The sequence below is a fragment of the Camelina sativa genome, chromosome 12 (assembly GCF_000633955.1).
Source record: "Camelina sativa cultivar DH55 chromosome 12, Cs, whole genome shotgun sequence".
Classification (NCBI taxonomy): Eukaryota; Viridiplantae; Streptophyta; class Magnoliopsida; order Brassicales; family Brassicaceae; genus Camelina; species Camelina sativa.
In genome coordinates this window covers 25,942,777-25,956,659 of record NC_025696.1, presented here as the reverse complement: position 1 = coordinate 25,956,659, position 13,883 = coordinate 25,942,777, and the positions used below count along the sequence as shown (strand labels likewise).

At 40.2% G+C, this 13,883-nt stretch overlaps 2 protein-coding genes across 2 annotated transcripts; both read left to right on the top strand.

The window, feature by feature from the left end:
• LOC104733861 lies at positions 546-2,003 on the top strand. Its single transcript, XM_010453397.1, has 3 exons — positions 546-888; positions 980-1,194; positions 1,344-2,003. Exons 1-3 carry the CDS (start codon positions 546-548, stop codon positions 2,001-2,003), a joined length of 1,218 nt encoding a protein of 405 aa, XP_010451699.1.
• On the top strand, positions 3,890-4,426 carry LOC109127998. Its single transcript, XM_019233651.1, has 2 exons — positions 3,890-4,075; positions 4,148-4,426. Exons 1-2 carry the CDS (start codon positions 3,890-3,892, stop codon positions 4,424-4,426), a joined length of 465 nt encoding a protein of 154 aa, XP_019089196.1.

The following is a 13,883-nucleotide window of genomic DNA, read 5'->3' as shown; positions in this document are numbered from 1 at the left end:
ACGAATTTCGAAACATCAAGATGCCCAGAAGAGTTCAAGAGAGCAATCGCGATCAACTTCTTGGAAGAGGATGCCCGTGCGTGGTGGGACAACGTAGTTACTCGCTACCGCTACCAGCCCATAACATGGGAGATCTTTAAGAGAGAATTTGAGCATAAGTACTTTCCACCAGAGTCTCGCGATCGATTAGAGAATCAGTTCCTGCGTCTAGAGCAAGGATTTATGAGCGTTCGCGCTTATGGACAAATCTTTACCCGACATAGGAGATATTTGTACCAAGGCAATGATGATGAAGTGGCCATGGCCCGTAGATTCCTTAACGGGCTTAGACTAGAGATAAAAGGGAGGTTACACGTCGTGACATACAGAAGCGTCGCTTAAGTGGAGGAGAGAGCAGTTAATGTCGAGGAAGGTATAGAGTTGGAGAAAGAAGTTATGGCCCGAGAGAAAAGAAAGAACCAGTGCAGAAGAACAAGATCGTGAATCTTGGGAGGGTAAACCAAGTAGCAGGGCGAAACCTGGGTGCCAACCGTGGTAAAGTCAATATGACTGTCAACCAAGGAGGACGAACAATGAGCAACCTAGATCCTAGAAGATGCTTTACGTGTGGTCAACTCGGACACTTTGCCCGAGCTTGTCCGACACTTTCTGAAGCGAAGAGTCCCAATCTTGCGCTTGTCACATGTTTTTACTGTGGAGAAATGGGACACTATGCGACCTCATGTCCGTCAAGGCCGGCCAAACTGAACTCCCAAACTGTGAATCATGCTCAACCAGTACAACTAGTGAAGGAACCCCCAGCAAAGAAACAAGCGACTCCAGCTAATGTTTTTGCTTTAGGAGTAGAGCCACCCAAACCTCCATCGCCTGCGAAAGGCCCGATAACAGGTTTGATTGGGTTCTAACTCTCTTGTGATTGATTGTGGGTTTGTGTGATTGCGTGTTTAGTTAGTTTTTGCATTGCATGTTTTGCATTTAGGAACATTACTTGTTGGTGGTAACCCCACACATGTATTGTTCGATTCGGGAGCGTCCAATAGTTTTGTGACTCCCGAAGTGGCTGATGAGTTCGGAGAATTGTGTGAGGAGGAGGAGGTGAACATCAATGTCTACACCGCTGGTAATCAACCACCGCTCAAGACCAGAAGTATGTTTAGAGATGTGTCGATAGTCTTGCAAGATGCAAATCTTCCAGTAAATCCGCTTGTGATGTCGATGGAGAGGTTTGATGCTATATTGGGGATGGATTGGTTATCGGAACACCAAGCCCATATAAACTGCAGTAGGAGCAGAGTCATATTTGTAAATAGAGGAAAGACACCTTTAGTTTTCTACGGAATTAGCCCAAGCAAAAAGGCATATTTCCATCAACAATAAGAATTGGGAGATCGTTTGATGAAGGGAGCGTTTATCTAGTCACTCTTACCGCCATTGGAGGAGATGACAAGGAAAACCTGGAAGTCAAGGACATCACCGTTGTCAAGGACTATGAAGATGTATTCAGGCCGTTAGAAGGATTACCTCCGCCGAGAGTTCATCGTTTTACCATAAGCCTTGAGCCCAGAGCAACCCCAATTGCTAAAGCGCCGTATTGCATGGCACCAGCCGAGTTAGCTGAACTTAAGACTCAACTAGAAGACTTGTTGGAAAAAGGTTTTATTCGACCAAGTTTTTCGCCATGGGGAGCCCCAGTGCTATTTGTTAAAAAGAAAGATGGAAGCATGCGTTTGTGTATTGATTACCAAGGAGTCAATAACATAACCATCAAGGACAAATATCCGTTGCCACAGATGGATGAGCTGTTAGATCAGCTCAGAGGAGCAAGCTGTTTTTCGAAGATTGACTTAGCCTCCGGCTACCATCAAATCTCGATTGCAGAACCACATGTGATGAAGACAGCCTTTCGAACAAGATATGGCCAGTATGAGTTCGTAGTAATGCCGTTTGGACTTACCAACGCGCTAGCAACATTCATGCGACTAATGAACGAGGTTTTTTCATGATTATTTGGATCAATTCGTGATAATATTCATCAATGACATCCTTATATATTCACGGAGTGCTGAAAAACATGAAGAGCATTTGAGGAAAGTGTTAGAGAGACTAAGGAAGAAGAAGCTGTTCGCCAAGTTCAACAAGTGCAAGTTCTGGCAAAGGGAAATTGGGTTCTTAGGACACCGAGTCTCAGAGCAAGGCGTGTCCGCCGACCCAGAGAAGATTGCCGCGATTCAGGAATAGCCTAAGCCAACATCCGTGTCAGAGGTTAGAAGTTTCTTAGGCCTCGCAGGCTATTACCGGAAATTCGTAAAAAGGTTTTCATCCATTTGGAAACCTTTGACGCGACTCACCGGTAAAGGAGTACCTTTTATTTGGACTGAAGAGGTGGAAGAAGCTTTTAGGAAGCTAAAGGGAGCACTAACAACGACACCGATTTTAGCCTTACCATAGCCAAATCAGCCGTATGCTGTGTACACAGATGCATCAAGAGTAGGTGTCAGATGTGTTTTGATGCAAGGAGACAAAGTAATTGCCTATGCCTCCTGACAGTTAAGGAAGCATGAAGAGAATTACCCCACACATGACCTAGAGTTGGCAGCCGTGGTGTTTGCATTAAGGATATGGAGATCATATCTGTATGGAGAAGCGGTTCAAGTATTTACGGATCATCAAAGTCTTAAATACTTGTTCACGCAACCAGATCTTAATTTGCGACAGCGAAGATGGATGAAGTTCATTGCCGATTACGACTTGAAGATCCAGTACCACCCAGGCAAAGCGAATGTAGTGGCAGATGCACTAAGCCGCAGGAAAGCACAAGTTGATGTCGAGAGAGATGTGGAGTCTCTAGCCGACGAATTGAAGAAGGTAAGGCTTCTAGCCTTAGAGGGAGAATCTAGTGAATCGTTGGGGTTTACAAGCTATAACGCAGGCAAGTTTAGTACAACGAATCCGTGAAGAGCAACCCAAGGACGAGAACCTGAAGAAAATCATCGAGGAGTTGAAGAGTTTAGATGGACCAAATGCTAGAGGTTACCACATAGCAGATGATGCCACCTTACTACTTAATGGAAGAATCACGGTACCTGACCGGAGTGGACTGCGAGAGGAAATACTAAGAGCAGCCCACAGCTCAACATTGAGTATTCACCCTGGAAGCACCAAGATGTACAAGGACGTGCGCAGGTATTACCATTGGCCTGGATTGAAGAGAGCAGTAGCAAGATGGGTAAGCCAGTGTGATTCATGTCAAAGAATCAAGGTAGAGCATCAAGTGCCAGCAGGTTTACTTCGCAACCTGCCCATACCAGCATGGAAATGGGACTCTATCTCGATGGATTTCATCACCAGTCTACCAACAAGAAAACGACGAATCAACGACTCAGTATGGGTAGTGGTCGATCGTTTGACAAAGGTAGCCCACTTGATCCCAGTGAGGAGTACAGATCAAGCACCGATTCTAGCAGAAAAGTATATCAACGAGATTTTGAAACTGCATGGAGTGCCAGCAAACATCGTCTCCGACCGTGATCCCAAATTCGCATCGATGTTTTGGCAGGATAATCATAGAGCATTGGGAACGGATGTTCATATGAGCATCTCATTCCACCCGGAGACCGATGGGCAGACAGAAAGAACTATCCGAACCATAGAAGATATGCTTCGACTATGCGCATTGGAGTGGTCTTCTGATTGGGAGAAGAATCTACCGTTGGTTGAATTCTCCTATAACAATAGTTATCACTCAAGCATCGGCATGTCACCGTTCGAAGCTATGTACGGAAGACCTTGTCGAACGCCATTCTATTAGAAAGAAGTTGGGGAAAGAACGAGTTTCAATCACAAGTTGATTGATGAGACCACAGAAAAGATCAAGTTTATTCGTAAAAGCATGAAGAAAACTCAAGATCGCCAGAAGAAGTACGCAGATCGTAAAAGGCGAGAAGTGGAATTTGAAGTTGGAGAAATGGTATACTTGAAAGTCGCACCACAAAAAGGGAAGGATCGGTTTGGTAAAGTGGGAAAGCTCGCGGTAAGGTTCATTGGACCATACCGGATTGAGAAGAGAGTTAGAGAGGTAGCCTACTGACTATCTATGCCAGAGGTTATGTGACTACACAAAGTCTTCCATGTTTCACAACTACGGAAGCATGTACCTGATCCTACTATGATTATACCCGAGCCTATCGAGGAATTGGAATCAAATCTCACATACCCCGAAGGACCGTTTGGAATTGAAGAACGAAGAACACGGAAGTTAAAGAACAGGAGCATTCCTCAAATACAAGTATTCTTGGGAAATCAGAACCACAAGGTCACCACTTGGGAAGATGAGGATAGGATTCGAGCCAAGTATCCTCAACTGTTTGTCGAAGAAGATGAAGCATGGCCGTCAGATCCCTATGGAATTTGGGACGAATTCTATTAGGGGGGGGGGAGAATGTAGTGACCCTCACTACGGGGTAGAAACCAAATAAAAACCCATGACCAAAAGGCCTGGGAAGTATCTCGAAAAGAAGGCAAAGACAAGAGACCAAGAATTGCCGAAGAGTGTCCAAGGAATTCCCGAAGGACCGAGGAATTCCGGACGATGCCCGAAGAATGAGCGAGTAAGGACCAGACAGAGAAGTCACGGACGAGACGGACCGTGCTGCGTACCACCGACCGTACCACGTTACCGCCTACACGACCAGACAAGGTTCCAGATTTTAAGGAGCTTTTGTCTCCTCCATTTGGCCAATCTCATTTCATGCAAGTTAGTGGGAGACAAAAATCTCTATCACTTTTTTGGGTTTGGCCAATTGCATCTCAAGCAAGGGAGAATGGGAAACATCATCATTTGACCTTTCTAAAAGCGGCCAATGATGATTCATGCAAGAAGAAGAAGGGAGACAAAGGAGATTCTATGGTGTGAGAATAGCTTGGTCATCAAGTTTTCTCAAAGGAAGAGAGAGGAGATCGCACAAGTGCTTTACATGCATTGGTTGCTCCACCGCCCAAAACTCTCTATATAAGGACCCTCACCTCTTCTTATTTTCGCATAAATCAAGCAAAGTAAAGAAGAAGGAGAGAAGAGAGAGTAAAGAGAGAAAGGAGAGAAAGGGTGAGGAAGAGAGAAAGAAGGAAGTAGAGTTCAAGACAAGGCTATCGACTACCATCAAGTGTTACATCGAGAAGGAACTCGATTGCAACAAAGGAAGAGATCCGAAGTGCTGCCGCGAAAGGAACGCTATCAAGAGAATCCAACCATTCCTTACAAGAGATCGCCGGTTTTCTGTGAGTTCAGGCACACTACACCGAGCTAAATGGAGTCTAATGACCACCATCTAGTAAACAGTTGCTTGGAGTTTTATTTGCATTTTTACTTGATTTATCTTTGTGATTTTTCTTGTTTAAATGCATGTGATGTGAGTTACGCTCGTGGCTAGTTCGAAATGTTCTAGCAATAGAGGCGGTAACTTGGTTGAGAGCTACTCTCGGTACTAGTTTGAAATGTTATAGTATTGGAGATGGTAGCTGGTTAAGATACTTGTAAAATTATGAGCTTAAAAACCATAAAAACTCAAGTATCAATTTATTTAAATCTTAATGCTTGTAGTCCGCAAGAAATTCTGGCTAACATAGTAAGACAAGGGTATGGCTGTCCTCAGACTATTTCCGTGTCAGCATGCAGCCGCAACATGAAACCCATGTTCGTGAGTTATAGGGTCTGGGACGAAGAGCTTGGAGGTTACTGGGCTCGCTACCCTGGCCGACACTGTCTACACAACGGTGTAACTCGAGGAGATGTTCCGGTTGCATGCCTTAGTGGTTGCATTGCGGGTGTTCACATGGGGTGTTGAGGAGAGGAAGCATACCGGGCCTATAAATTAAAACTTGTTTAAAACACTTTTGCTTTTATTCAAGTTTATTGCATGTTGTTTGTAGTTGATTGATTACTTGATAGATATATTTGCTTAGGCCATTATCTTCCGCATGCTATCTCTGATTGCTTGATTGTTTGCTTGCCTGTTTGATTGCTTTATTGCTTGTTGTTTGCATGCTTGCTTGATTGTTGTTTGGGATTTGGGGTTGGGGATTTATTATCATTTTGCAGGAATCCTGAGCTCACTAAGTAATCTTTATGATTACTTACGGAACTGTGTTTGCCTTGCAGGAAACCCTAGAGGGAACTAGAGGGCGTGGTGAACGAGTAGGACCAGGAGTAGTTTGTGTGTCTATTGTAAAATAAGTATGTTATTTTGTAATCGACCTTTGGTTCTAAGCCTTAAACTCAAACTCTTTGAACCTTTTGGTTACCGTTTAGTTATAAACTCTTTTAGTACTTAATATATTCGGATTTCTTATTCGTACGAGTCATAACTGATATAGACTTTGTCCGAGTCGGCTCAACGCTTGGAATGTCTCAAGGGTTGCAAAACCTAAAAGTTGTTCCATGCGATCGGGAACGCCACTGACAGACTGGCTAAGGGTTCTGATGTGTTCTTTAACTTCGGCCGGATCGTTGGTAAATGTTTCCACAATAGCGTCCCGGAACAGTCCGTGGCTGTCCAGCCATAGGACGGTTCGGGGGCATTAAAGAAACTCTAACCCTTTACATATCATTTAAGTCCCATCACATCTTTTAATATAGGATATTTCTCCACAGTCCATAATAGCAACTGACTCTAAGAGAAATTTGTATCGTACATTAGCCTATGTAAATTCTACTTTTTTTATAGACTAATTACTGGGGAGATGCAGCCCAAAAATATACTCTCTCCGAATTTCGAATATTCAAATTTTCAAATAGATCATAAACAAGGATCCATATCTGTGTGCGTGTCCAAAAACAATGTCTTGAAATTTTGTATAGTAAATGATACGAATTTGAAACGTGTTGGCTTTCCAAGCCCATCTTCGAACAAAAATTTCTACTTTATATCGAAAATTATTTTAAATATTTTAATATTCAAAGTTTGACATATTTTGACACTTTTATATATTTATTGGTGAACTAAAGAACACACTCAAGTTAAACTGTTCCTACGTCTTGGCCATTTATAAGGTTCCAAAAATCGTGAGATTTTATTAGGTTAAAACAGACAAAAAGAAACATTTTTAAGTCACTTTGGTCTAGTGGTGCTACAAACCGGTTAGTTATACCTCCAGTTCCTGAGAAGAAGAAACATAGTATTTATTTAATTATGGTTGACCATGTCTGACCATGCATTATTCACTATTTTGTGTAGCTATTAGTTTTTTTTTCTTATTTATATTCTAATAACTTAATCCTCACTTGAAGTCAAAAGCTCTATTTTTTTTTTCCATCTCGTTGTAGCGACTGCGACAAAAAATAGACAAGGACAGTTGATATTGCTGTGAAGAAGAATCGCCTCCGTTGTGAAGAATCGCGGTGCTGTAGAAATGAGCTCTGCAACAATCACTAGAAAATCCAGTGACTCCCTCTTTCTCCCTAGCTGAAATAATCCGACTCATTTTTTTACATAAATATAATTAACTAAGCATTCCATAATATTTAATTAAACCAACAGTCTAAACAAGATTAACCAACATCAATACCAATAATAGGCTAGCATCCAATAACCACCACTAACATGTACAACAAAAACATATAACAATAATCATCTCCAATATATACCAATAATACCAATAGCAGACCTAAAATTATTTTTTACCGGGGTCAAAATATTTTTAACCCTATCACATGTGAAAGAAAAAAAACAAAAATGATCCCCTTCTCTTTTAATAGATGAACCCTAATTTAGGGATCTCAATATCTACATATGTGCTAACTATCCTTTTAAGATTTCTATACAACAAAACTGATTTTAATATTTTAGGGGGGGTCAATTGACCCCCTTCTTTTTTTAATAGGTCCGCAACTAATTAATACAATATCATTCCTAACCATTCTATCCAACAACCTAGCATGATACTAACCAGATTCCAACAACATAACAACACATAACAATCAACACACAATTGAGACCATAGATCATCCTCCTCCTCATTGCCATGATTTCACGATCATACTTTGCCTTACCTCCACCACAAACAACAATTGAGATGCGTGAATATTATCACAAATACTCCGTGAGGCGATCCACCCATCTATTGGGCTATACACAAAAGCAACTAAGGATCCAATGTTCAACAATCAATTCTGGAGCAAGCTTAACTCTGGAGTTCTGAGAACCCTTGACCGAAAAGATAAGTGCACTTCGGTGACATAGGTGGTCAAATCAATTCTTTTAATCCTCTCTGCAAGTCTCTGAAGCTGGGGTGTCAAAAGTCTTTAGAATATTGTCTAGAATTGCTGGTTTCTTAGTATATGTTGTTCGTTTGGAATTACTGGTTTAGGATTAATTTTATTGGTTTATGTGGAAATGATTATTGTGTATAATTAATTAATCAGGATTTCTAGTTAAATATTTTTTTTTAGGTCAATGTTGATTTTATTTATCGATTAGTAAGGTAAGTTTTAATTATTTATCAAAACTTTGTGTTTATGTTGAATTTTCATAGCTTCATAGTTGATGTCTTAAGAACAATTAAATCACTTTTTTTTTTTGGTTAGAATTGGTAGTTTCCCTCATAGATAGATTATACTATTTGGTGGTTCTTTTCTTTTTAGTCAATAGTCAATAGATGAATTTTCTTTTCTTTTGGATTATACTATTCGGTGGTTCTTTTCTTTATATGCTCCCTTTCCTATCTCTTTTCTCACTTCCAAGAGATCGATTATTCCCTAATTTTCTAGGGTAGCATTGTATTTTTTTTTCTTGATCCTTTGTTTTTTTTAGACTGGTTTACGCACAACCCTCGGCTCACTTCTTTGCTACCTATATCCTTTCCTCAGCTCATTTCTTTGCTACCTATATCATTTTCTTCTTCTTCTTCTTCTTTTTATTTTTATTTTTATTTTTATTTTTATATTGAATATTGAAGGGAAGAGAGAGGGGGAAGCATACTTTTGTGAGGAAGTGCATGTCTTATAAGGCTTCAAGGAGGAGTCTTGTTTGATGTATACCAAGTCCCAAGGCAAGAAGTTAAGGCTAGAGACAACGCTGGATCAACTAAATATTATCTTTGGTGAGGGTCTTTCGGCATGTTGGTTCTACGCATATTTGTTCCAAACTTCATTCTAAAATCAAAAGTTCTAAAGTAATCATAAGAGCGTTAGTTCAAATCAAAAGACTCCTAGAAATGATAACGATTTCCCAACATTTTTGATTCGATAAAACGAGCAAAAGAAAAGAAAAAATCAAAAGAAAGCAACATCAGTAACTTGGAGACTTCCCTCCCCGAACTTAATTCACACCGTCTCGGTGTGAAAGCAAAGCCAAGAAAGAATGAATCCCACAAAGAAAAAAGTAAGGAAAAGAAACAAAAATTGGTGATCTCGCATTTGGTGTTGTAATGGTTGAGGACCGACCGATATCAGGATTGGATCGACCAATCTGCAATGTTAATGAACTTGCAGATGCCCGCAGCAAACCACCGGGAGCTATCGATCCTGTAAGGAGGACCGATTGATCCAAAGCTTCTGGAACAAAAAAAATTTGCATCTTCTGCATTTCGTACCTGTTCCTAATAAACTTAACACCAGACGTGATTTCACCGTAATAAATACTAAATCAAAACCAAAATCCTAAAAAAAAAAAAATTAAAGGGTAAACCAGCACAAAATCCCATGGGTTGCCTCCCATAAGCGCTTGTTTAAAGTCTCGAGCCTGACCATAATGGCGCTAAGCGGATGACTCTTCAATAGAGAAGTAAGAAATTCCTCTAAGTTTTCTCTCATCATGGAGCTTTCATGGCCTGGAAGTTGGTGTCAAACTTGATCTGGTATAAAGCCAGGAGGTGCAGCATAGTAAAACATCTCTTTATTAACATTGGCAAATGAAATTCTTTGATTTGGCCAATCCATGACTCCTCCAACAGTGGCTAAAAAGGATCTCCCAAGAATGAGTTGCGGGTTGGGAAGATCTTTGACTTTCACTACCTGAAAATCCACCGGAATCACAATTTCCAACTTGTATAAGTTCGTCAAGAAGCTCTCCTTAGGCATGCACACAAAATTGTTCGCAAGTCTGATTCTCATTCTAGGCGGGTTGAGATTTGTGACCCCTAACTGATCTGCAATGCTTGATGGCATAAGATTAACACAAGCTCCTAAGTCACAAAGAGATCGACTAAATAAAACTCTATTGATTGAACAAGGAACAACAAAAATCCCGGGATCTTCTATCTTGTGCAATGTTCTCTGACGCTTGTTCATTTTCCTTGCTTTGTGGAATAGCATCTCAATCTTATCCTTACCCTCGTCACTCTTACTGAAACAACTCCACAGACTGTCATGGAATTCCCATGCTTCGTTAAATCCCATAACAGATGGTAGACTCCTTACCCTCATTTTGAAGATGTCGAGATCTTCCTTACTAATGAGCATTGTGTGTTTCTTTTCGGAATCATAACATGGACCCATCTTCCTTTGAGCAAGCTGATGATCATGATACTTTCCCCCTCAGATACGTGCAGTCCTCTTAATCATCATACAATTTCCCTCTTTTCAATTCTCTCCCATGATGACACAAGAATCAAGTTTGGAAATTTGAGTAGGCATTGCTTTGTAAAAATCATCCTCTTCTTGGACAAATCGACCACAGCCCCAACAGTAGCAAGAAAAGATCTCCCTAGGATCAATGGCATTTCAGAACCTCCACTCATCTCCATAACATGAAAATCTATGGGAACCAAGCAACATCCAACTTGAACATCCAAATTGCGAACTAACCCTTGTGGAAAAGTTGTGAAAGCTTTTGCAAACTTAAGGGGAACATTTAAAAGTTGCCATGTTTGTAATCCCCAACCTCCTTTCAGTCGCCATTGGCATAACATTTACGCTAGAACCTGAATCACAAAGGGAATTTTCAAATTCTTCACCAAGGACAGAACATGGAACAGAAAAACTCCCAAGATCTTCTAGCTTAGGTAACTTCTTCACCACCAGAGCATCATCATTCATCTTACCAACCATGAGCGTGCTGAGCTCTTCAAAATGCTCTGCCCCAGCCACAACATCTCTGTAGACCTTCTCGAAGAGAGGTAAGTGCTTTACTGCCTCTGAATAAGGTAGAGTAGCTGTGATCTCTCTCATGATCTCTACAAAGCAAGTTAACTTCTTTTTATTTGGAGGTTTGATAACAGCTCTTTGGAAAGATATTTTTGGCTTATAGGGCTTTCGTTCCACAAAAAGAGATTCCTTGGTATTCATATTAGGAGTAGATGAGTTGGAAACCCCCATTCTTGTAGCATGGAGGGGTCGTTCAACAGAAGGAGAAGTCACTCTAAAATGTTCTGATACAGATTCTGAAACAACGACGAAATCGATCGATCTATAGGGGGACCGGTTGATCTAACTTCTTTGGGGATCAGACTCGAATTATCAGAATGTATGGGACCGATCGATCTAAGCTAAGGACCGATCGATCCTAGCTATGCGGAAGCCAAACATGAGTTGATCACAACACAACTCAGCTCATCCTCAATTCTAACATGGAGTGTTATTTCATTGTATGACTCTTTGTTCTTAGAGCTAAAAGAAATAGTATAGACTCTCTTATCAAAGAATTAACACGTGAACTCAATCTCTCAAATTTCCCATTCAAATCATTGTAAATGCTATCAATCTTGACATTAATCTCAACAAAACTTTTCTTATGGCCCTCTAGCATCGCTGGCATCATCAATTCGAGTTTGTTATCTTGTGGAGCTGCAGATGGGGTTTGGTATCCTTGGACATTTGAGCTACTAAATCCAACACCCTTGTTCTGAAATCCTTGTGGGAAGTTACCTTGTTGATTACGTGGAGGATACACTTGATCTTGAGGATTCTCGACGTTGGTACTTCTGTAAGAGAGATTAGGATGATTTTTATATTTCTGATTAAACCCATAATTCTGATAGTTTTGTTGTCCTCCTACATAGTTCAGCTCCTCTGTCCCCTCAAAACATGAATTTACTACGACCTCCTGATACGCACCCGTCTGCCCGTCGCACATATTGACAGCTTGCTGATCTCTCTTCAAAAGAAGGTCTACCATAGTAGTGAGATTCTTAATATCATTTGTATCTATAGAGCTAACAACACACAGAACGATCATACTCATGACTATGATTGCTGTTACTCGCTGCAAAGTTTTCGATCAAGAGGTTTGCTTCAGCGGCAGTGTTAGTAGAAATATATCTTCTGTTGGCGGTATCTAGTGCCATCTGATACTTCCGGTAAATTCCTTCATAGAAGATATTCATAAGATTTTCTTGTGAAAAGCTATGATGAGGACAGTCCCTCATATACTCCTTGAATCTCTCCCTCGCTTCACAAAAAGACTCCGTACCACCTTGTGAGAAGGTAGTGATCTTGCTCCTTAACATAGCTGATCGTGACTTAGTATAGAAATGAATCAGAAACTGTGTTCTACACTGTGCCCAAGTAGTGAGCAATCCTTGGTCCAAGAGATTTAGCCATCTCAAAGCCTTATCTCCTAAAGAGAATTGGAACAAAGTCAGCATGAGGTAATCATACGGAACTCCAGCAGACCTTGTCGTACTAATCAATCTCTCATAAGCTTCAATATCAGATGCTAATCCATTAAACACACGATTCTGGACCAAATTGATGAGACTATGCTTAATCTGGTAGTCTTGTCTAGCAGGAGCAGCAGGTTGAATCACATATCGATTCACAAAACATCTGTTGTGAGCTTTTTCATCTCTCGAAGTAGCACGCCTTGCTGGTGGGTTTAGTACAGCCTCATTTTGCTCATGTGGAGCCTGTCCTTATGGCACAAGAGCTGGAGGTGGAATAATAACCTCTTGGTTGTTAGGCTGATGGCAATCTGGATTTTGTCCATCTAACATCTTATTAAGCTCAACTTTTGTTTTTCTATTCTCTCGTTCAAGTCATGCTAACTCTTTGTTACGTAATATACACAAATCAAGAGGCTTTTGACTTCTTATTTGCATACACCTGAAACACAGGAGAAAGAAGGAAAGAACTAATTAGTAAAATAAAATAAAGTAAATCTTAGACTAAATTTAAATTTAAAATTTCAAAGGCAGTCATTTTGGTCCCCGACAATGACGCCAAACTGATCAAAGGTCAATTAATAAACTAATGTGTACTCAACCTTCATCTAGTGGTATCATTGTAACACTTTAGGATCGAATCCTCAGAGACCAAGCAATCACACTATGAAATTATGAAGATCAAATATAGCTAAGACAAGAGAAGTTTGTGTTTGTAAATCACTAACAAAACAGTAAATAAGTGAGTGTTTTAATTCAATAAATATAAAGCATTGGTTTACAGGGAATCATCAGGAAATATGATAATAAATGCTGAAAATTAGATAGGGATGCATTAAACACCGTTCTCGTACTCAAACCACAGTTGTAAAGCTAACCCACTCTCGTAGAATAAACTATCAAAGCAATGAATTAACTAAACCCTAAACTCTTGTTTTAATCTAGCAAACCAAGCAAGCATTAACAATTTCAAGTTTGATTTGTTCACAAAGTGTCTTAACTTCAACTTTCGTTTGCTAAGGATCAAGTTGCTCATCTATGTTCTTTTCAAGCAACTCAACAACACTTTTGGTACCTCGATGAATTTAACCTAAGATCTTAATCTAGGTGATCAATCTAGCTTAAGCATTAAGAACAACAATAGATGAAGAACAATAAAATCAATCCCAAATGTAATAGACATAACATCAATTAATCATAGAAACCCTTCTAAAACCCTAAACCCAATTAAGGATCTACTCAGACATAAAACAGAAGCAGCAAATCAATGATGAAAAAAACATAATTGAATT